At 41.2% G+C, this 22,418-nt stretch overlaps 1 protein-coding gene across 2 annotated transcripts in view; it reads right to left on the bottom strand.

Annotated features, from left to right (window-relative positions):
• The window catches only part of ret (ret proto-oncogene receptor tyrosine kinase), a 30,101-nt gene that overhangs the window by 2,937 nt on the left and 4,746 nt on the right, over positions 1-22,418 (bottom strand). For both annotated transcript variants that reach the window (XM_029753224.1, XM_029753225.1), the window contains exons 2-17: positions 9,824-10,060; positions 9,072-9,359; positions 7,418-7,656; positions 7,127-7,322; positions 6,717-6,916; positions 6,142-6,430; positions 5,439-5,570; positions 5,136-5,246; positions 4,883-4,996; positions 4,407-4,663; positions 4,098-4,245; positions 3,259-3,366; positions 2,687-2,904; positions 1,012-1,134; positions 779-849; positions 220-357 (exon numbers count right to left, since the gene is read on the bottom strand). In XM_029753224.1, the coding sequence (XP_029609084.1) occupies positions 220-357; positions 779-849; positions 1,012-1,134; positions 2,687-2,904; positions 3,259-3,366; positions 4,098-4,245; positions 4,407-4,663; positions 4,883-4,996; positions 5,136-5,246; positions 5,439-5,570; positions 6,142-6,430; positions 6,717-6,916; positions 7,127-7,322; positions 7,418-7,656; positions 9,072-9,359; positions 9,824-10,060 (2,869 nt within the window). The remainder of the gene's footprint in view (positions 1-219; positions 358-778; positions 850-1,011; positions 1,135-2,686; positions 2,905-3,258; positions 3,367-4,097; positions 4,246-4,406; positions 4,664-4,882; positions 4,997-5,135; positions 5,247-5,438; positions 5,571-6,141; positions 6,431-6,716; positions 6,917-7,126; positions 7,323-7,417; positions 7,657-9,071; positions 9,360-9,823; positions 10,061-22,418) is intronic.

The raw sequence follows: 22,418 nt of genomic DNA, 5'->3' as shown, positions 1-22,418 counted from the left end.
AAGCAACAAAACATAACACACGATTCACCGTGAAAATAAATGAATGGGATGGTTTACCTACAATTTACAATAGCTCATTACAACATTAGAATGAATAAGTGTAGATTTGCTGCTGGTTTGTCATGTCATGGATGTCATTATCATCACAGTGTAATAGAGTAACAGTGCCTTTTACTGTGGTTACAATGATGCTGGGTTAAAGTAAAGTGGCAAACGTACATTTCCTCAGTACAGTTCTCTGGTTTCTCCATCCTGTAGCCAGTCTTGAGGAGGTTAAATAGGCGTTCAGGGGCGATGCCTGGGTATGGGTTTCCACCCAGTGTCACAATCTCCCACAACAGCACACCAAAGGACCAGCTGGCAGGAGACAGAGGACACCGCATTAATAGCACCACAGCCTGACGCCTGGATGAAACAGTTATTCTGATGTTTGCTGTATAGTTTATCCGAGGAGGTAGGTAGCCTGGCGGTTAAGGTCATTGGGCCAGTAACTGAAAGGTAGCTGGTTTGAATCGCTGAGCTGGCAAGGTGGAAAAATCTGCCCCTCTGCCGTTGAGCAAGGCAGTTAACCCCCAACAACTGCTCCCTGGGTGCCAATGATGTTAATTAAGGCAGCCCCCAGCACCTCTCTGATTCAGAGGGTTTGGGTTAAATGTGGAAGACACATTTCGGTCGAATGCATTCAGTTGTGTAATTTAGTCGATTTTTGAGCATGCAAACATTGTTGGTTATGGATATGTATCACAGGTGTTTTAAGTTGATTGCGCAAGGTACTCACACGTCACTTTGTGTTGTGTAAATGTGATCAAACAAGGATTCTATTGCCATCCATTTCACTGGGATTCGACCCTGAAAAGAGAGGCAAAAAAATAAGAGAATGGACATTGTGATCTCAGTTCTGTGAAAGAAATCCTTATTACAATCGATAACAAACTAATTGACAATTTCAGAAAACAATATAATTGAGTCATTTTTAAAGGTACTTGGGTATTTGATGTTTGGGTTCCCTACCTTGCTCCTCTTCACATATGAGTCTTCCTCATACACGTCCCGGGACAAACCAAAGTCTGAAATCTTCATCTTACGGCCCTCCGCAACTAGCACATTTCTTGCAGCGAGGTCCCTGTGAACAAGCTATCGGAGGACAAAAGTCAACTCAAGCTCCTTTCTTTACAAAACATGAAGTCACATTGACATTGAGCTAGGTTTAGCATGGAATTCATACATACAGTGGGTTCCAAAATGTTCGGTAGCCTTGATAAATTGAGCAAAAAAGACAACAACAACAAAAAATACTGAGCAATTTATATGCTCCAAAAAATGTGAAATGTATATTACTTTATACTAATGCAATTGATTAGAGAAAAGGATTTTGTTTAACAAGTAATATTTATTTTATCTTTAGCATGTTTTGGCATTAGAGTTAGGAGAACAATAACCAGAACTTTACCCAGAACAAAGAACAAACCCAAAACAGGAAGATCAGAATGCCATGAACCAAGAGGTTAAATTCAAATCCCAGTTGAATAATAATGACTGTAGAAATGAAAATGTACAATGTTTTCTACATTGTATTTTCATATTTCGTTATCAACAAACGCGGTGAAAAGTACAGTAAATGTAAAATGCACATAAAATCAACAGTGTAATCTTTGGATTTAGTTTTATGTTAGGTGAACTGCTGCGTCCTCAACTTTGGTCTAATCATTTTTCCACAATCTCCAAACTGTTCCCTTTCAATTGCTACTATGCTTATGCATTTCATAGAAACATTCAAATGTAGCCCTATCCATATAAACCTATTCCTACTAGTGTAAAGGGTTAAGGGAATGGGCTCTTGGAAACAGTCACATCACTGGAATATTCCTATGAAAACATTAGTTAATGACCTAATGAGACTCTTAAGGGAACGTTCTCTAAAGTTGTGTGAACATTTGTTGTTAGCTGGGAAGATTCCTATCAATAAAATCAAACAAAATGTAATATTTGGTCCCATATTCCTAGCGCGCATTGACTACATCAAGCAGTTTGTTTTAGTTGTGTTTGATTATTTTGTGTCCAATAGAAATGAATGGTAAATCATGTATTGTGTCATTTTGTAGTCTCTTTTATTGTAAATAAGAATAGAATGTTTCTAAACACTTCTACATAAATGTGCATGCTACCAATGATTACAGATAATCCTAAATGAATCGTGAATAATGATGAGTGAGAAAGTTACAGAGGCACAAAGATCATACCCCCAAGACATGCTAATCTCCCTTGAAATTGGTAATGGTGAGAGGGGTATAATTTTGTTTGATTTTATAGATCAGAATCTTTAGGGGTGCCAATAATTTTGACACGTATAATTTTGAGATAAACAATTATTACTTGTAAAACAAAATCTCTTTCTCTAAACAATTGTATTAGTATAAATATTAAAGTTTTTAGAGCATACAATATAGTTTAGTATTTGTATTATTTACTTTATATAGTCTTTTTGGCTCATACAGTATTTATCAAGGGTGCCAATAATTTTGGAGGTGACTGTATAATAAAGGCAAATCCTTACTTCCACTTCAGTCAAATTTTCACTGAGTCATGCATTGATGTCAATGGGAGACTGAGTGAAATTTGACTTAAGTGGAAGTTAAGATTTGCCACATGGTGAATATTTTGAAAGTGGTAATTGCTAGACAGGCACCTTCATTTCAGCCAGGTACTGCATGCCCCTGGAGATCTGCCAGGTGAAGGAGATCAGGTCGCCCATGGTGAGTGCCCTCTCATCTGGATTCTCCAGGTAGCTCGAGTTGCGGTTGGCATCGTTGCCTGACATGTAGCTGGGTCCCACCTTTCGGCTCTCACGCAGGAAGTTGCGCAGTGACCCATATTTGGCATATTCTACAATCAGATACATTGGACCTAGATGGAAAGACACAACACTTCAGAACACGCACTTAGGCTTACAGTATCTGGCAGGATTGAATGAAATATGCATCACATATACCAGGTATAACACCGGAAGGTTAAGCATTGCAAGGACATCATGTTTTCATTAATATGATCAAGTGGGTCCCCAATTTATTATACCACAATCTCATGGTGACTTTGAGCATCATTTGATCAGACAGGGTATCTGAGGCACTGCTACCATAAAGGACAAGATCTGAAGACAAGATTCTCAAGTATCACACATCTCCATTGTTGAAGGTACAGTCAATCAGCAACATTGATACCCTCAAATGGTGCTCGGAGTGGATCGGTATGAAGCCTTACCATCCTGGCTGCAGGCTCCGTACATCTTGATGACGTGTGGATGGTTGACTTGCTTCAGTAAGGTGAATTCTGACAGGAGGTCCCGCAGTTCACTATGTGAGGCGTGGTCTGTTGCAAAATAAAAGAGAGATTCATGAAATACTTTCATAAAATACATCACCTTATACGCCTGCCCACTAGGCAGGATTAGGTGGCCGCCTAGGGGGACATACTGACGAGGGCGGGATTTAATAATCTTGGGTAGTTTATATTCAGAGCTTGAGTAGCCAAAGTGATCTGTTTTAGGTCTTTGTCAGGAATCAGGACTGACAAACTGTACCATATGGATGGGCAAGGGTGCAACTTTCACTGGGGATGAGAGGGGACATGTCCCCCCCACATTCTGAAATTGCATTTATGTCCCCCCCAATTTTATCATTGGAATGTGATACAAAACGAGGCAACGGTGTGCTTTAGGACCATGCGGACACCTCCGAGCGGTTGGGTAGGCTGTTTGGAGTGTTTCTCATACCGGATAAAAAAATATAAATAATAATCATGTCCCCCCCCCACTTCTAAAACCAAAGTTGCACCTCCGTGGATGGGCATTCATGAAATGAATTGCGAGCTGACACTGTATACTATAGGCTACAATTCTACCTTGCGAGGTCATTTTATTTTGTCTCGCCTAGGGGGGCAGAACTGCCTGCACCTTATATCTATCATGGACTGGTCAAAAGTCACATCATAAAAATCTACTACCACTGTATATTCAGTATACAGACACCTAGGGACTCACTCACTGCATGAGTCTTACAATAACTGTTCCTATTGTCTGCTCTTTGTCCGGTTAATCTTACCTTTAAGCATTTTCACAGCTACTGTGGTGTAACCAGCCTTTCCTTTCAGCCGGAATGCAGTCGCCTTGACAACCTTCCCAAACTCCCCTTCTCCTAATGTTTTGCCCAGCACCAGGTTTTTGCGTGGAAATTCCCATTTGGGATCCTCCTGTTAAAACAATTAAGCAACACATTTAAAAAAAAAAAAAAAAAACCTCTCTATCAATACAACATATATTTGCAGGTCTCATGATCATTCAAAAGGTAATTTAGTATAGCTAGGTTGGAAAATTCCGGAAACTTCCCAAACATTTTCAGGAAAGGCCTTACAGGTATTTTGAAGGTGTCAATGGCTACTTGGTTCTCCATGGAGTCCAACGAGCCACGGCGCATGTTGTTAGCGGAGTAGCTGATTGGGTAGGATTGTGCGGGCCGCCGGAAGGTCATCTCAGCCGAGGTGATGGGCGGCTTGGGGGAGTTCTTGTGGTAACGATGGATGAAGTAGGAGGACAGGAGGATGGAGACGATGAAGGAGAGCAGCACGGCAGTGGCAACGATGGTCTTGCAGACCTCGTCACACATGGCCTCTGCATCAGACAGGGTAGAAGGTGTCAGTGAACAAAAAACACGATGGAAACATCCTTTGACAACAAAGGGCAAAATGTAATTTCACCTTTGATTGACATACAGTATCATATCTTGAAACATCTCCATTTGGAATGCTGTTTCGTTAACTATGGGGGGGGGGGGGGGGTATATGGGTCAATACACGTAGAACAAAAAGGATTTGAAATGCTACAACTCACCCTCTACATCATCCTTCTCACAGAAGCATTTTTCAGAGTAGCAGTAGCAGGTTCCATGGCCAGCTCTAATGCCAGACATGATGCCCTTCTCATGACCACCTATAACGGGTTCAACTGAGAGACACAAACACATGTAAATCTATTGAATTCAACAATAAAAAAAAAAAAACTCTTCAAATACCGTCAAAAAAGAAAGAACGTCAATAAGGTAGCCAAATATAAATGGCCCTAAAAGATTTAGGACATTGCTCACTTGTACAATCCTGAGGACATATTGATGCGTCTTTGCTTTCAACTGCATCACAAAATCCATCAGGGCACGTGCGGAGGTCAGGGGAGCAGGTGGAATAACTTTCTGATATTCCTGAAAGATAAAGGAAAAATATAATAGCATAATTTCCTGTTTCCATTAAATACCCCTATATGTGGCACATAGGGCTTCCACTGAAGAAGAATTTGTCTGTAACCGAGAATAGGACCTTCCAGCTGGATTACCTGGCCAATGACAGGTAATCTGGTCAATGACAGGTAATCTGGTCAATGACAGTGTGGGTACCTTTTGCATAGCCCTGCCTCCATTGGCACCTCCCTGTGGTTGCCCCCAGGCCTCTGATGTTCTCACAATCCCCACGCTGTCTTCCCTTTGCACAGGAGAGGAACCACTGGTCCTCTGGGCCCTGCTTATCAACTACACAACACAAACACAAACTTTATGAAGACAAAACGCATGTCCACCATATGCTTCACTATGATGCAATTGTCAAGCAAGATCACAAGAGTCTTGGACATGGACAAAGCTATGGAGAGAGTCTTGGCCATGGACAAAGCTATGGACAGAGTCTTGGACATGGACAAAGCTATGGATAGAGTCTTGGACATGGACAAAGCTATGGATAGAGTCTTGGACACGGACAAAGCTATGGATAGAGTCTTGGACATGGACAAAGCTATGGATAGAGTGTTGGACACGGACAAAGCTATGGATAGAGTCTTGGACACGGACAAAGCTATGGATAGAGTCTTGGACACGGACAAAGCTATGGACAGTGTCTTGGACACGGATAGAGTTAACATAATTTGACAGGTCTCTACTACACTAGTACTAAGGTCTCTAACAATGAGGCCTTGAAAAATAACTGATCTGATGACTTCCAAATATGAATGCCATACACCCCATTCATTGGTAATCACTGTGGCCAAATCAGCATCAGTCTGGAGTATTGCTGGGCATGAACTTATTATCTCAGGAGAGTACTTACTATCGCTGTCGAGCACAACGAGGATCTGAGTGCTAGCCTGCAGCAGATTCTGTTGCTCTTGAGCAATAACCACATACTGCAGGTCCTGGCACTCTGGCCTGCGAAGCGCCTCTGTGTCGTTCACATATAGCAACCCCACCATGTCCTTGAGGCTCTGTGCAATGCTAATCGCAGCGTAGCATGACTGTACGTCGTCGGACACATTCTCGGTCTTCTCTGCTACTGCTAGCCGGTACGTGACATTGATGCCCTGGAACTTCAGGCTGTTGTCCACGCAAATCCTACCGACCTGAAAAGAGAAGGAACATAAATCATACAGGGAAAATGCTACAGTTCTAATCAGATTGACACATGATCTTGCATTTAGCCTACTGGGGGAAAAAATAGGTCCGTGACGAGCTAACCTCTGAAATATCAACCAAGTAACCTCACAGACTGCTTTAATGGCATTTCATCACATTACTCTTGAACAGCGGAATACTATTATCTTAAAAGAGTTGTCTGCTTCATAAGCATTTCGTGAGCAGTATCCCTCTTCTCAAGCATAGAGGGCTGTGTGTGGACTCTATAGGTACCTGGGAGTAGACGTTAGCTCTACGTGTTAGGGCGAAGAGGTATGTCACATTGGTGAAGTGGATGGGGACAGGTAAGATGGTGATATTGTAGTGCAGCATCACAGTTCCCTCTGGATGGGGGTATGTAGTGTCATTGACCAGGTAATCCAGCTGGAAGGTCCTATTCTCAGTTACAGACAAATTCTTCTTCAGTGCAAGCCCTACATGCCACACAAAGGGAAGGGGGGGGGGGCTGTTTATTTAATGAATCGATCAAAAGATTTAGTAGAAGTTTGTCACATTAACAGGCTGGTTTCCCGGACACATATTAAGTCTAGTTCTAGACTGAAAACCGACAAGGCTTACTCTGTGTCTGGGAAACCAGTCTTTAGAGTGATTGGGTGATTGGGGAAGTCATCTGGACTACTCACGGAACTCATGAACAGTGCCTCGGACGTTGCCAAAAATGGCCTTCTCTTCTTTGAAAGAGTATTCTATGGCGAACATTTCATTTATCCATGAGTCATTGGTCATCATATTTCCGACAAATCTATTCTGACTCTGGGATTTGGGATACCTGGGTGTTGTGTCTCTGTCGTAGACAACCAAGTTCCCAAAAGAACTTCCCTGCGAAACACACAACAAGAACAACAGTGGTATCAATGATACATGTATAGCAATAAACTGATATACAGTTTGGTAGTAAAGTAAAGTAAAGTCACCTGCTTGCGATCAAATTCCAGCACCACGTCCTCTGTGTCTGTTCCACTGACATACGGTGCATTGTCGTCCTCGTCGTAGACGTTGATATGTAGTGTAACAAAAAACGTGTCTATCATTGTGTCAGTCTGCACTGTGCAGATCAGCATGGGACTGTATGTCTCCCTCTCCTCGCGGTCCAATGGAGCAGTCACTACCAACTCAGTGGTGTTGTCAGTTACAGCGAATGGGGCTGGAACATCTAGAGCCAAACGGAACATGAAGAGGAGATGTAAACATATCATGTTAGTCTCATGTTGCCAGACTTTGTAGTTTCATATTCACCCAGCTACTGGAACAACAATGAGAAAGAAAATCGGGAAAAAAAGATTGAAGTTAATATCATGCATTCTATAAGAGTGGGAACATGAGGTAGACATTGTTAATGTTTTAAATGACTATTGTGGCTGGAAACGGCTGATTTTGAATGGAATACCTACGTAGGTGTACAGAGGCCCATTATCAGCAACCATCGCTCCTGTGTTCCAATGGCACGTTGTGTTAGCTAATCCAAGTTTATAATTTTAAAAGGCTAATTGATATTAGAAAACCCGTTTGCAATTATGTTAGCACAGCTGAAAACTTTTGTTCTGATTAAAGAAGCAATAAAACTGGCCTTTAGACTTGTTGAGGATCTGGAGCATCAGCATTTGTGGGTTCAATTACAGGCTCAAAATGGCCAGAAACAAATAACTTTATTCTGAAACTCGTCAGCCTATTCTTGTTCTGAGAAATGAAGGCTATTCCATGCGAGAAATTGATAGCTGGGCATTTGTCCGTAGTCATGGTATCATCCACATTAATGTGAAAGTGCTCAGAAGCATATTCTAGTCTTATTTACAATAAATGTGACTTCGGAATGACACAATACATTATTTACCATTAATTTATATTGGACACAAATAATCTGAAACACAGCCAAAACAAACAGCAAATGGATCCAACAAGTTTGTAGAGTCACAAGCTTGATGTAATCATTGCATGCTAAGAATATGGGACAAAATACTCATCTTTTGACTACTTTAACACACATATAAGTGATTTTGTCCCAATACTTTCTTCCCCTAAAATGGGGGGACTATGTACAAAAAGTACTGTAATTTCTGAATGGTTCACCCGTTATAATGGAAATACCCTCAAATTTAAGCTGACAGTCTGCACTTTAACCTCATAGTCATTGTATCATTTCAAATCCAAAGTGCAGGAGTACAGAGCCAAAATAGCAAAAAATGTATCACAGTCCCAATACTTTTTTGTTTTCTTTATATGATACAATATCAGTACTTGTTGCATTTACAACTTGTCTACGTCCTATCATCAACTGATTTCAGCCAGTGTATAGTTGTAGATTGACTGCATTATTTGAATGGAATGTTGGCATTTTGGCAGTTTATTAGAAACAGTTATGGAATCATTCTTCTAAAACTGGCTGGCTAGCTAGCTGACAAACATACAGCGCTGATAAATTCTTCAAATTCATTATTATACACAATATCTTACTGTGGGGTGTGTGGGGGTGTGTGGTATGCCAGTGTAGAGACCTGCAAAGTGTTTGATGTTTCTCATAATATGATGCACAGAGACAGTGTGGGTGAAGGTGAGTGTAGCAAGCCTCACCGGATTCTACACTGTAGGAGATGGTGTAGTTGGGGCAGACGTTAAGCCTGGTGAGCTGTCTGAGCTGGCGGAGGGCCCCGGGGAACCTGTTCTCCTTAATGTGGGAGCTCAGGTCTTTGTCAGGGAAGCACAGTTTCTTCAGCTCTGGTCTGGTCTGGCCACACGGTGGCGCCGTGTCATTGATGAAGGTCAGGCTGACTTGTACGGTGGGGTGGCTGAGGCCACAGAGGAACTTCTTCAATGGTCTGGTCGCAGCAATGACACTCAGCGGCAGCTTCCAAAACTTATCTGGTCAGCAAGGGAACCAAAAGAGTAACACAGTATCCCATTTAAATCTCCCACAGTGCATTTATTTCTTGATGACTGGGCACTTTCTGGGCTTCTATGCAATTACATTACTATCCAGGTTCCGATTTCCCAAAAGCATCTTAATGCTAAGTTCATCGTTAGAAGCAATGGTTAAAACCAGATTCTGAAAGCAGATCCGTGAACATGATGTATCACCTTGAAGCTCAACGTTATTACTATGCACAAAGCGTGAAAGCTGAACAAACTTCAATCACTTCCCCCCCACACACATTTTACAATGTTAAATATAACTATATTTGAAATATACTGGAGTGTTGCATTCAATGGACAATTGAACATTTGTATATCAAAGGAAACAGATTGAACGGTCAACTTCCTAACATATTCCATAAACAATGGGAAAACGATACGTGTGCACAAACTTCTGTCTCTATTAAACTCACATGCAGAGTCAAAGTCGCTCCACTCCAGGGTCTTATTCATGGAGAGTATCCCTGTGGTCTCGTCCAGGTGGAACCACGGGGCATAGGTCGGAGGCCTCAGGTAGCACAGGTAGAAGTGGGGCCGTTGAGAGTCGCTCTCCACCATGGCGTGGACCTGGAGCACGGGTGTCCCTGCAGACTGCCCGACGTACACAGTCTCCTTGTACTGATTCTGGGGGAAGTAGAGCCCAACTGACCCTGCAAAAAGAAAGAAAGGCCATGTGTTAGGAATGGAGGTAGTTAGAGGTTAGGCGCACAGGTAGACAGCACACTTCCACTTCCACATCCCAACTCTAGGGGGCAGCAGCAACTGGGGCAGGTGCTGAGAGTGCCAGTAAGGCTGGACAAGGTCTTTCTGCATTTGTTTGAATACCTTTTTGTTATGGCTTTACTTATTGTTTTTGTCACCAACAACTTAACATTTATGAACTGCTTGGGCTGGACAACTACAGAGTCAGGACAGAGCTCATACCTGGACCCTGGTGAGTACACTTTCTTCCTAGGCACATGCATGTTAGCTTTCTCCTACTTTTACATTAAATGCAGACATGTTATAGAGTCGAGATCAGCTAGACAGGCCAATAACCCCTAGACATAGCGAGAGTAGACTATTTTTTTTACATTTACATTTTAGCAGACGCTCTTATCCAGAGCGACTTACAGTAGTGAATGCATACATTTCATTAAAAAAAATAGTTATTTCCGTACTGGCTCCCCCGTAGGAATCGAACCCACAACCCTGGCGTTGCAAACACCATGCTCTACCAACTGAGCCACACGGTTGGCTAGCTGCTTTCGTAACACATGGAATCACCAAACCACCCAGATACTATTTACATACCTGGGAATGTAGTCTGAATAACCACAATGCACTCTGAAATATCAAGACACAGTCTTTGACATTCCCAGTACTGTAGCAAGTAACTGAGATGCTGTTCGATTGAAGAGAGAAAAAAAGTAAGCACTGTTGCCAAAAACAGACAAGACCTGTAACTTAACAGTTTTGTTTTTTTCAGGATAATGTTTCATTTTAGTTGGGTTGAATTATTAGTACCACGATCCCTGATGTCATATGCTCATTGTAATATGCTACTGCTAACATACAGGTCACCTCTAAAATGATTGGCACCCTTGGTAATGATAAGTAATGATAAGCTAAAAAGACTGTATAAAATAAATAATTAAAATACTGAGCTATATTATATGCTCAAAAAAAAATGTATACGAATACAATTGCTCAAAGAAAGAGATTTTATTTAACAAGTAATACAACCTATTATCAAAAGATAGCTGTCAAAAATGGGGCAGAGAGAAACATTTGCTGGTTTCTAGCTTATCGCGTGTCACTCGTTACATTTTGCCATGAGGATGAGAGAAAATGTTGCAGTTTTAAAGCTAATCTCCTGCTATTCTACACATTTTGCCATGAAGTCGAGAGAAAATATAGCAGTTTTAAAGCTAATTTCCTGCAATTCTACACATTTTGCCATTGCTTATGGCATGTTCATATACTATCTGGAGGGCCCCCAACCCCCCAAAAATATGAAAGAACTTTTGTGTAATTTTGTGTGATTATTTTTTGGGGGGTTGGGGGCCCCAGGGCACTTGACCTGCATGCTTGTTTGGTAACCCAGCCCTAAAAACGAGGTAACACGCATATAAAATCCATTTGTCATCCATCCATCACTAACTTAAAGAAACAAATGGTTGTTGACCTTCATAAATCAGGCAATGGGTAAAAATGTATGCCACTTACCAATATTAGGGAAATATCTCAAAAGTTTAAAACCACTGAAACAGTGATAAACTTGTGTGGTAGAGGACGCAAGTGTATCTTGTCCCAGTGACGAAGAAGGTTTGTGAGGCAACGAAAAATCCAAGGGCATCTTGGGTTTACCAAGTCTCCAAATCTACAATTAGATGCCACCTCCATGCCAATAGGCTCTTTGGAAGGTTTACCAGAAAAAAGCTTTTATTGTGAGCAATTAACAAATGTAAATGCCTGGAGTTTGCTAAATGGCATTGGCACTTGAATTGGAACCGGGTGCTATGGTCAGATGAGATGAAAAATAGAGGTCTTTGGCCATGCAAACCAGCAGTGGGATTGACGTCAAAAGAAGGATGCATATGCAGAAATAACCGTATAACTACTTTAGAATATGCTGGTGGATCTATGATGTTCTGGGGTTGTTTTGCTACCATTGGTCCTCGGGCCCTTGTTATGTTCAACGTCATCATGAACTCCACCAAGTACCAGGACATTTTAACCAAAAACCTGGTTGCCTCTGCCATGAGGATGAAACTTGAAAAGTGGATCTTTCAGCAAGACAATGACCCCAAGCACACAACAAAATCCACAAAGAAATGGTAGATTGACCACAAAATGTACATTTTGCAATGGCAAATTCTCCGGACTTGAACCCCATTGACAGCCTGGCCGCAAAATCCACATGTAACATAGTAAATGTTCATTTTTGCCCCTCCAATTTGTATTATATATTATGTTTGGTATGGTTACATAGGACAGTAGGTTACTTAAGACAAAAACAAAAGTAGGGAGACTGGTCAGGGAGGATGGTTGGGTGTATAACGCGAACATCTAGCAACCCCAAGGTTGCGTATTTGAATCACATAATAGACAACTTTAGTATTTTAGCTAATTTGCAACTTTTCAGTTTCAACTTGACTTGAAAGTTGCTGTTAGCTAAAATGCTAAAGCTGTCTTTATACTTACCTTTTTACATTATTTTCCTCGAAAGAACAGCCAGTGGATTTTGAGTGTGTCTCCCCTTTTTAAAGAGTTGGTCCTCCTGCTCTTCAGTCTGAGAGAGACATTCTGAGTGCAGGATCATGTCTCCCTTCCTCTGTACATAAAAAACTGTTTAAAACAGACACAATAGTGTCTTTTGAAAACTGCTTCATATATTCCGAAGTCGTTAGCGAATGTGACTATGTATTTATCTATGTTGCCGTTAATGTATATAAAGCCTATTTTGTCAAGTTAACCAAGTGTTTGATGGCTTAGCTAGCCATGTCAATGACGAGCTAACTATCACTGTCAGCCAGCGCACTGTAATGTAACGCTAGCTATTGCTAGCAAGTGATTTATTTCTTTAACGAAATATGAATAAGTGAATGTTAACTTTCTTACCATCTTAAAAGGTTTTTATAAAAAGGGTTGTACTTGTACTCTACTTGTACTCTTGTACTCTTAAATAAAGGTAAAAAAAAATCTAAATTAAATACTCTGTATATATGGATTGATGTCACTTCACATTGAGGGCACGTATCATTACTATTGCTCCTATCTAAAATATATAATGTGTTCTATCCAACCACTGAACGTGTGGCTGTGACCATCCTGTCAATGCCTGTCAGTAGGGGGTCCTTCACGCTCTGGGCATGACTGACTCAAATGAACGAAATTAGTCGAAAGACTCATTCTTTTGACCGAACGAGTCGAAAAGATTAGAAAAGAGCTGAACTACCCATCACTATTAGCCACAACAAATTTGAATTCGTAATGTATCATACATATTGGCAATTCATAGCATATAATATGAATTGGAGGACATAACATTACATGCAAAATGGATGATGGACATCCACAAATTAATCCACACCATGTGAAACGTAACATATCATACAAAATGGAGCGGATCAAATTTACATTTACTGTGTTACGTCGACCCCTGAGTCCAGGTTGCCATTGAAAACATGTGGTTTGAATTGAAGAGGGCAGTCCATAAACGCAGACCCCGAAGGACATCAAGGATCTGGAAAGATTCTGTATGGAGGAATGGTCTAAGATCCCTCCCAATGTGTTCTCCAATCTCATAAAACATTATCGAAAAACGCTCAGTGCAGTTATCCTCACAATTGGAGGGTGCACAAAGTATTGAAATCAAGGGTGCCAATAATTTTGATACGTATCTTTTTGAGACACGTATTACTCCTTAACTCCTTAAGCAAAATATCTTTCTCTGAGCAATTGTATTAGTATAAAATAATATTTTTGTAACAAAAACATTTGCATACAATATATCTCAGTATTTGTATTATTTATTTTATACTGTCTTTTTTGTCATCTATAAAAAAAACAGAGAGTCGCACACTCTATATATCAACTCCCAGTAATTTATTGGGTAAATCACTGTCTTTTTTCCTCATCTTTATCAAGTGTGCCAATCATTTTGGAGGTGACTGTACCATGGGACACATATCCACTGAATGTAGCTTTTATGCCTACAATGTCAGTGAATTTCACAATCCTATTACACTTTTTTTTACTGCCTAACTTGAGGGTGGGCCTGCACATACAGCATCATCAACTATCAGAAATCTCTTCCCTGATAGGCCTATTTCAATTATGCCACCATCCATGTCAAATGATGAGACTACACTATATGATGAGACTGTATCCTTACAATATATACGTTTTATTGGCAAATATTTTATTCTTATGTCAACGGAAATTGAAAAGAGGGGCTCAAATGACACGTAAGCAGTAATGAGTTTCTCACATGGTCCATGAGGATGTGGTTTCCGTTTCTCCTTGGTTTCACCTTGGGAAGTATAATTCCAGAGGATAACATGATACCGGGAAGAAATGAATCATGAATCATTACCTGCTGGCCGGGACTGGGGGGGGGGGGGGGGTTGTGGTCAATGTTGGCTAATCTATAAAGTGCAATTGCAGGCTATGCATGTTTTACAGGAAAATTGAGATGTGAGTGTTAGACCTGTAATTATATCCCATGTTGTGTTCCTGTCCAACGTCGGTGGGGACGGCCATTTAGGGAACACACTAATGTCATTAGCAGACAGCGAAACTAGATTTCCTATTTCTGTTGGTGCAGTTGAGGCCTTGGCTCTGGTTTCAGACATTGATTTAATTTCGCTGTGCTTGGATGACAGGGGGTCGAGTTGGTGGAAAAAATGTGTCCAGTCTTCCTGAAGGATGGAAATTCAGTCAGCCAAGCTATGACCCTCTTTATTAAAAGCTTTGCTAAGATGAAAAACATACAGAAGTGCCAGTGGTCCACTTGTCTGAAAAATCTTGGCCAAATTCTGCCCAAAAGTATTTTCCCTCCATAAAATTCTGCTATTGGGCTAGATTATTTGGTTTCTCTCCACATCTCAAAGTTAAGTGAGGAACATTAACCAACACCATGATCTATTCAAATGAAAGCCATTCATAACATTTGATCTGCTTGAAAAAAAAACGTAGAAGAATAAACCACAACATTTGTACAAAAATTTGGACGTGGATTAAGAAAGTGAAGAGGTGCCAGATTTTGTAAAGCAACATAATCATAAAGTATATCAAGTACTAAGAAAAAAGCTCCACCGATCAGAGTATTCACACGGGCAGCATAGCAAGAAATGTGACACGTATTCTTACAGCATCCAGCGTCCAAATCCAAGCAGCATCCAATGACCATCAGAGGGAGACATTTCCCTTTTTCAGATCCAACAACTAAAACGGTCAACCTGCCCTGAAATCCAAGGCAACAGGGGAACATGATAACTGTGTCGCAGTGGAGGCTGGAACTGCTCATAATAATAGCTGGAACGGAGCAAATGGAAGGGCATCAAACACCTGGAAACCACGTGTTTGATGTATTTGATACCATTCCACTGACTCCGCTCCAGTCATTACCACGAGCCCGTTCTCATCAATTAAGGCTCTACCAACCTCCTGTGCTGTGTAGATAACACTCCAGAACAAAGTGCTCGAACATCCTCTTAACATTCTGATCCTAAATGCTTGAGCGATGTTTACAAAAAGGAACAACATCATTGTGTATCAGGGCCAATAGACAAACTATACAAGCTGATTGTACATAAAATAATATCTGAAATAAGTATTGAGTTGCTTGATCCTTACCTCCAAAATCAGAGGCATAAGAAACAGAGGTACACTCAGAGAAGATGTGAAGGGAGGCATATGTGGACTAACAAGAATCAACGGTCAAACAACAAACAGGTGAAATTAGAATTCACTAGTGAGGGCTGACTGTGGCTTGAGGTTGGCCATGGTGGGTGAACCATATGCTGGCGACTCAATTGGTTTATATCAGTTAAAATTCAATTTATTTCCAGGACGGAAGCCAACAGAAAAGCAAGCAGTTTATATCAAAGCTAATTAATTGAATGCATCAAGCCCGCTTGGGAGCAAATAGGTTTCTTTGTTCAGTGATACCGTTAAAGGTTTAACACTGGAGTGACTCAGGACTGTGATGATTGAAAACCTGAGAAATGTAATGTTAGAGACAGTCACTTCAGCAGATGCGCTCACTGCTTTGACCTCTCATAACCACCGCAAGGACTGTGACCGCAAACACGTGATGCAATCTGAACATATTGATTTCAGCTCAAAGGCATAGCCAGGATTTATGATGGGAAGGTACGACTTTTAGAAACAAACACTTCGATCTAATTACCCCCCCGAAACTGGTGGGTGCTCGACATTTGCGTTGGATGGGGTGAGTTACCCCATGTAATGCAAATAACTAAACACCTTACAAAAATGTACACCATGAATGCAAAGCATTACGTATCAACATTATTATCAATTAGAAAACCCTCCGATTTAAAAAAAAATGACATTTTCATCAATTGACATATCGTTCCTTGAGGGGTTTTAAAGAACACTACGCTGCCGCAATCGTTATGGTGACATGTCACTTTTTCTTTATATTGATGTAATAACCATTACATGCTATAGGTATGAATGAATTGGTTTTTCTTGTCTCCTCCTTTAACCGAAGCCCAGATAAAGACAATCATCTGTCGCAGGACATAAACAAACAACATGAAACATGTCTGCATACTCAGACCGCCGGTGACAGATAAGAAGGATGTTTAGGATTGGACCAGTTTGACAAGCAGACAGCCTGGGGACGTCCTCTGACTCTCAGCTGGCCAGGACAAAGACAGAAACTCAATTAGCTCACGACGCACATCACCGGAGAGATTTACCATCTATGAGCTCATGTGCTACACTAGAGAAAGAGCCCCAGCCCCAGCTCCAACAACTCTCTGCTTACTAATCTGTCTGAGGAGTGACAGACACAGACCCGGGTTCAAATAGTATTTTGAGCAATTTCTTGAGCCTGCCTGGAGTGCCAGATTGGAGGGGTTTGCAGTTTTGAGACTATTCTATTGGTTCCATAGTGCCAGGCAAAGTCATTGAAGCACAGCTAAAGTATTTGAAAGATTTCAAAAACGATTTGAATCCGGGTTCCGAAAAGGTGTGCATCTAGTAGTGGTCTTGTGTCTGGGCAATGAGCTGTGTGACTGTAACAAGAGCAAATCCCATGCCCTTTCTACCAAGGTCAACATTCATTCAATGCATCTGTCCCCCAGTAATGACCCATCGGAAAAGTCAAGTATATGGCAGCGGACCAATCAATAGCAATACTAATCAACATGTTCATGCTCATTGTTTTAACTGATGAGCTAGAGAAAAACATGCACAGTTATTTCCAAGCACGTAAAGTAGGGCTCATTGATGTACTCTACTATTTTTGTCCAAACAAAAACTACAACTGTGGAATCTGAACGTCTGTTATAGAGTCATATGGGTCATAATCATCACGCACACGATCTGCTTGTGTATAACCCATTCGTCCACTCAGAGTAGGTATAGAAAACACCACTGTGAGAATATAAATCAATCTAAATCTGAAAGCTGTCACGATCACTCTGTTTCCAAAAAATAAAACAGCAATGAGAATAATCACTAAAGACTCTATACAAGATCCAATGAACTAAAAGGCTGCTAATCAAGCAATAACTCAATTGATGAAAGTTATTATTGATTATACTGTTCTTAGTTTGCATTGCCAATATACAGAATTGCTACATGATACTGTCGTGTCCAGATATTTGTCTGCACAATTAATCAAATCAAATCAAATTGTATTTGTCACATGCTGAATACAACAGGTGTGGACTTTACCGTGAAATGCTTACTTACAAGCCCTTTCCCAACAATGCAGAGTTAAAAAGTAAGGCAATTTTGCTAAATAAAAAGGAAATAGTAACACAACATAACAATAACGAGGCTATATGCAAGGAGTACCGGTACCGAGTCAATGTGCAGGGGTACAAGGCAGTTGAGGTAATTAAGGTAATATGCACTTGTAGGTAGGGTTAAAAGTGACTAGGCAATCAGTATAGATAATAAACAGAGTAGCAGCAGTGTATGTCAAGAGTGTGAAAGAGTTTGAAAGTGTGTCTATGTGGCATCAATATGCATGTTTTGTGTGTGAGCAGATGTAGTGTGTGTGTGTGTGTGTGTGTGTGTGTGTGTGTGTGTGTGTGTGTGTGTGTGTGTGTGTGTGTGTGTGTGTGTGTGTGTGTGTGTGTGTGTGTGTGTGTGTGTGTGTGTGTGTGTGTGTGTGTGTTGGAGTGTCAGTGTAGTATGTGTGAGTGTGTGGGTAGAGTCCAGTGAGTGTACATAGAATCAGCGCAAGAGAATCAGTGCAACACAAAAAGGGGGTAAATTCAAATAGTCCGGGTAGCCATTTGATTAACTGTTCAGTAGTCTAATGGCTTGGGGGTAGACGCTGTTCAGGAGCCTTTTGGTTCCAGACTTGCCGTGCTGTTGCAGCGAGAACTGTCTATGACTTGGGTGCCTGAAGTCTTGTAAAATCTTTAGGGCCTTCCTCTAACACCACCTGGTATATAGGTCCTGGATGGCAGGGAGCTTGGCTCCAGTGATGTACTGGGCTGTAGGCACTACCCTTTGTAGCGCCTTACGATCAGATGCCAAGCAGTTGCCGTACCGTGCGGTGATGCAGCCAGTCAAGATGCTCTCAATGGTGCAGCTGTAGAACGTTTTGAGGATCTGAGGGCCCATTCTAAATCTTTTCCGCTTCCTAAGGGGGAAGAGGCATTGTCCTCTTCACGACTGTGTTGGTGTGTTTGGACCATGACGGGTCCTTAGTGATGTGGACACCGAGGAACTTGAAACTCTCAACCTGTTCCACTACAACCCTGTCGATGTGAATGGGGGCGTGCTCGCACCTCCGTTTCCTGTAGTCCACAATCAAATCAAATCAAATTTGATTTGTCACATACACGTGATTAGCAGATGTTATTGCGGGTGTAGCGAAATGCTTGTGTTTCTAGCTCCAACAGTGCAGTAATATCTAACAAGTAATATCTAACAATACACACAATCTAATGTAAATGAATGGAATTAAGAATATATAAATATTTGGGCAAGCAATGTCAGGACGGCATAGACTAAGATACAGTAGAATAGGATAGAATACAGTATATACATATGAGATAAGTAATGCAAAATATGTAAACATTATTAAAGTGACTAGTGTTCCATTATTAAAGTGGCCAGTGATTTCAAGTCTATGTATATAGGGCAGCAGCGTCTAATGTGCTAGTGATGGATATTTAACAGTCTGATGGCCTTGAGATAGAAGCTGTTTTTCAGTCTCTCGGTCCCAGCTTTGATGCACCTGTACTGACCTCGCCTTCTGGATGGTAGCGGGGGTGAACAGGCAGTGGCTCGGGTGATTGTTGTCCTTGATGATCTTTTTGGCCTTCCTGTGACATTGGGTGCTGTAGGTGTCCCGGAGGATTATCTCCTTTGTCTTGCTGACGTTAAGGGAGAGGTTGTTGTCCTGGCACCACACTGCCAGGTCTCTGACCTCCTCCCTATAGGCCGTGTCATCTTCATTGGCGATCAGGCCTACCACTGTAGTGTCGTCCGCAAACGTAATGATGGTGTTGGAGTCACGCCGTCGCGGATGAACAGGGAGTACAGGAGGAGACTAAGCACGCACCCCTGAGGGTGTTGAGGGTCAGCGTGGCGGATGTGCCGTCGCCTACCCTCACCACCTGGGGGGCGGCCCGTCAGGAAGTCCAGGATCCAGTTGCAGAGGGATGTTTCAGTTACAAGGTCCTTAGCTTTAGTGATGAGCTTGGATCATTCATCAAAAAGCACTAACAAGCTTCATCTCTCTATCTAGCAACATACTAGTGATAAGGATAGGCCAACCTCAAACGGATGTTTTTGGTTCCATGAATGTTTGGCATTGGAGTTACTGCGTAGTGGATTGAGACCCAATGTGTTGTGTCCACGGGGCTAATTTAATGAATGAACATTCATCATGCTATTGTGTTGCGGGACTGCTTTCTGTGGCCTCTTTATGTGACAGCGTTGCAATTGAATTGAACATTTTGTTAGTCAGAGTAAGGGGATGTTTTTCTTTTTAACAATTTTCTTTGCTTGACGCACACAGACGAACCACAGGTAGACTAATGTAGTAACGTAATAATCCATTACCCTCATAACGTAATCCAATTTAGCCTCAGAGATTACAAGAACCGAATGCAATGTCCCATGTTAATCAGTCAACAATAAATCTATTATAACATCTCCTTAGGGGTTAGCTAACCTAGCTTCGACTACAAATTCAGTTGAAGAATTCCTCGGGGAATGACTGGGACATTAGAAAGTGAACAGAGGACAGGTCATGCAGCAGCAGATCTATTTTCATGTCTTTCTCATCACCGGGCCACTTATATGAAATGCCAGTTTCGAACATATATCGCTATGTTATTATACTGTTATTATTTGACATGTTCGTATACGTTAAAGTAACCTGTAGGTTACTGAGTTTTTCCTTGCCAATTTGCCTCTGCTTCTGCTTGCTCTTTGCGGTCTCGACTGGGTTACTGCATAAGCACTTTGTGACAACAGCTGATGTAAAATAGGGCTTTATAAATACATTTCAGTGATAGATTATCTGTATTGTAGCCAACGCATAGGCATTGCCTGTGTTCAACACCACAAGCAATAACTGCTCTGCCTCCGACCTGGCATTTTCACTTCATTTACCACTTCTCAAGTTTCATGCTTGCTTGGTCACAGCAACAGCACTTCCTGGTCACTGATTTTGACAACTAGGCTATAAAATACCTGTTAATACGTTATATTAAGGGGTGTGTTCTATTTGAAAAGACTTGCCTTGCATGTTCAATCAAATTGGCATGCTATCCATGTCATCTAAGTGATCATAATGCCCCTATACATAAAGAGAGGGTCCCTAAATTCATCCAACAAATAGAAAATCTTTTTAGTCCAAAGGGTAAAAATACCACTGCCAAAGCAATCCCAACGCTGAGCCATTTCTACATCTATCGCTGCTACCCTGCCTTGTCAAAGAGAAAGCGAGAAAGAGGCTTAAAAAGAGCTCAGCTTAGTCTTTTGTATTCTTCGTTGTTGTAAATGATCGGTCAAACACAGCATGCATCACCGACCACTGGAACATTATTTGTCAAGACCCCATGTGAAAAAAAAGAGCACTAAATGCCCCGAGGACACAATTTCAATCAATGTCTCCTTGTCCTTCCACCAAAGCAAATTAGAATGTGCCCGTGCAATGGGTTGGAAATGTGACCCTTGATTGACTGAAGGATCAGGGACAGTGCCAGAGCAGGGAAAGGTTGTTGTAGCATCCATGCAGTAGAGGACCCTAGCAATAGACATACACACTGGAGACATTGGGCTTGGTCTCTCATGCTGTATATGGCAATAAACCAATTAAGTACAATACAATGAGTACCTCAGTCTTTGAGAGAGAAGCACATTTATATAATTCCGGTGTTTTTGAGTATACGATTTTGTGACTAGGTTTACCTATGACAGTACACTTACACAATATGAATACAGTAAATATGATCACATCTAAATACACTGGTAAAACTGGAGTCCATATAAAAATAATGTATGTTTCAAAACAACTCCTATAGCTAAGCAAAACATGTCGCTAGAACATCAAATGTAGGTAATATATCTCTAAATTGTGGGTTACTACAATATGCTGATACTCTGAAGACAGTGTATCAACTCCTCCAAATGCAACCTACTGCCTATGGGAAAAGTCCTCATTGACCCAAGAGTAGAGCACAGCTGAGCTTTTATCTCAAAAACATTGCAGTAACATTGAAGTAACATTTGTTGATGTGGGGAACTGACATTCAACATTTTGGCTTGGTTTTGCTCCTATAGTGCACGTTCTATAGTGTACATTTTCACCACAGAAAAATTCCCATAAACCAAGCTATGACTGGAATAAAAAGAAAGAAATGGGGTAGCACTCTAACAAATACGTTTTTGTGTCATGTTTTTTTTCTTCCAATTATACTAAAAGAAAACGCACTGACAGCAAGAGTAGAAAATGTAGATTTAGAATGTATCCATAAGCAACCCAAGACACAAGCTTAACTAAATCATATAATGTAATAAAGGGGCTAAATCAAATAGTGTCATGTATCAAATTAGATTTATTGGTCTGGTCCTTCTCAAAAGCAATGGATGCTGATGAAAATGATTGTGCTAATGCAAGGAGGAGAACCAGGTAAACCGTCCGCTAACAGAACTTCCTGTGGGAGGTGTAGGGAGCCAATCACTAGGGATTACCACTTGGGATAGCGTTTCAAGGGTTCGAGGTCATCCCAGGGCTCCAAATAGGGTAATAAGGTCAAAACGGCAGATCTACAGATCAATGTTTTTATACCT

This window comes from Salmo trutta, chromosome 5 (genome assembly GCF_901001165.1).
Source record: "Salmo trutta chromosome 5, fSalTru1.1, whole genome shotgun sequence".
In the NCBI taxonomy this organism is placed as follows: domain Eukaryota; kingdom Metazoa; phylum Chordata; class Actinopteri; order Salmoniformes; family Salmonidae; genus Salmo; species Salmo trutta.
The sequence above is the reverse complement of the archived record's forward strand: the minus strand, read 5'-3'. Positions and strand labels throughout refer to the sequence as shown.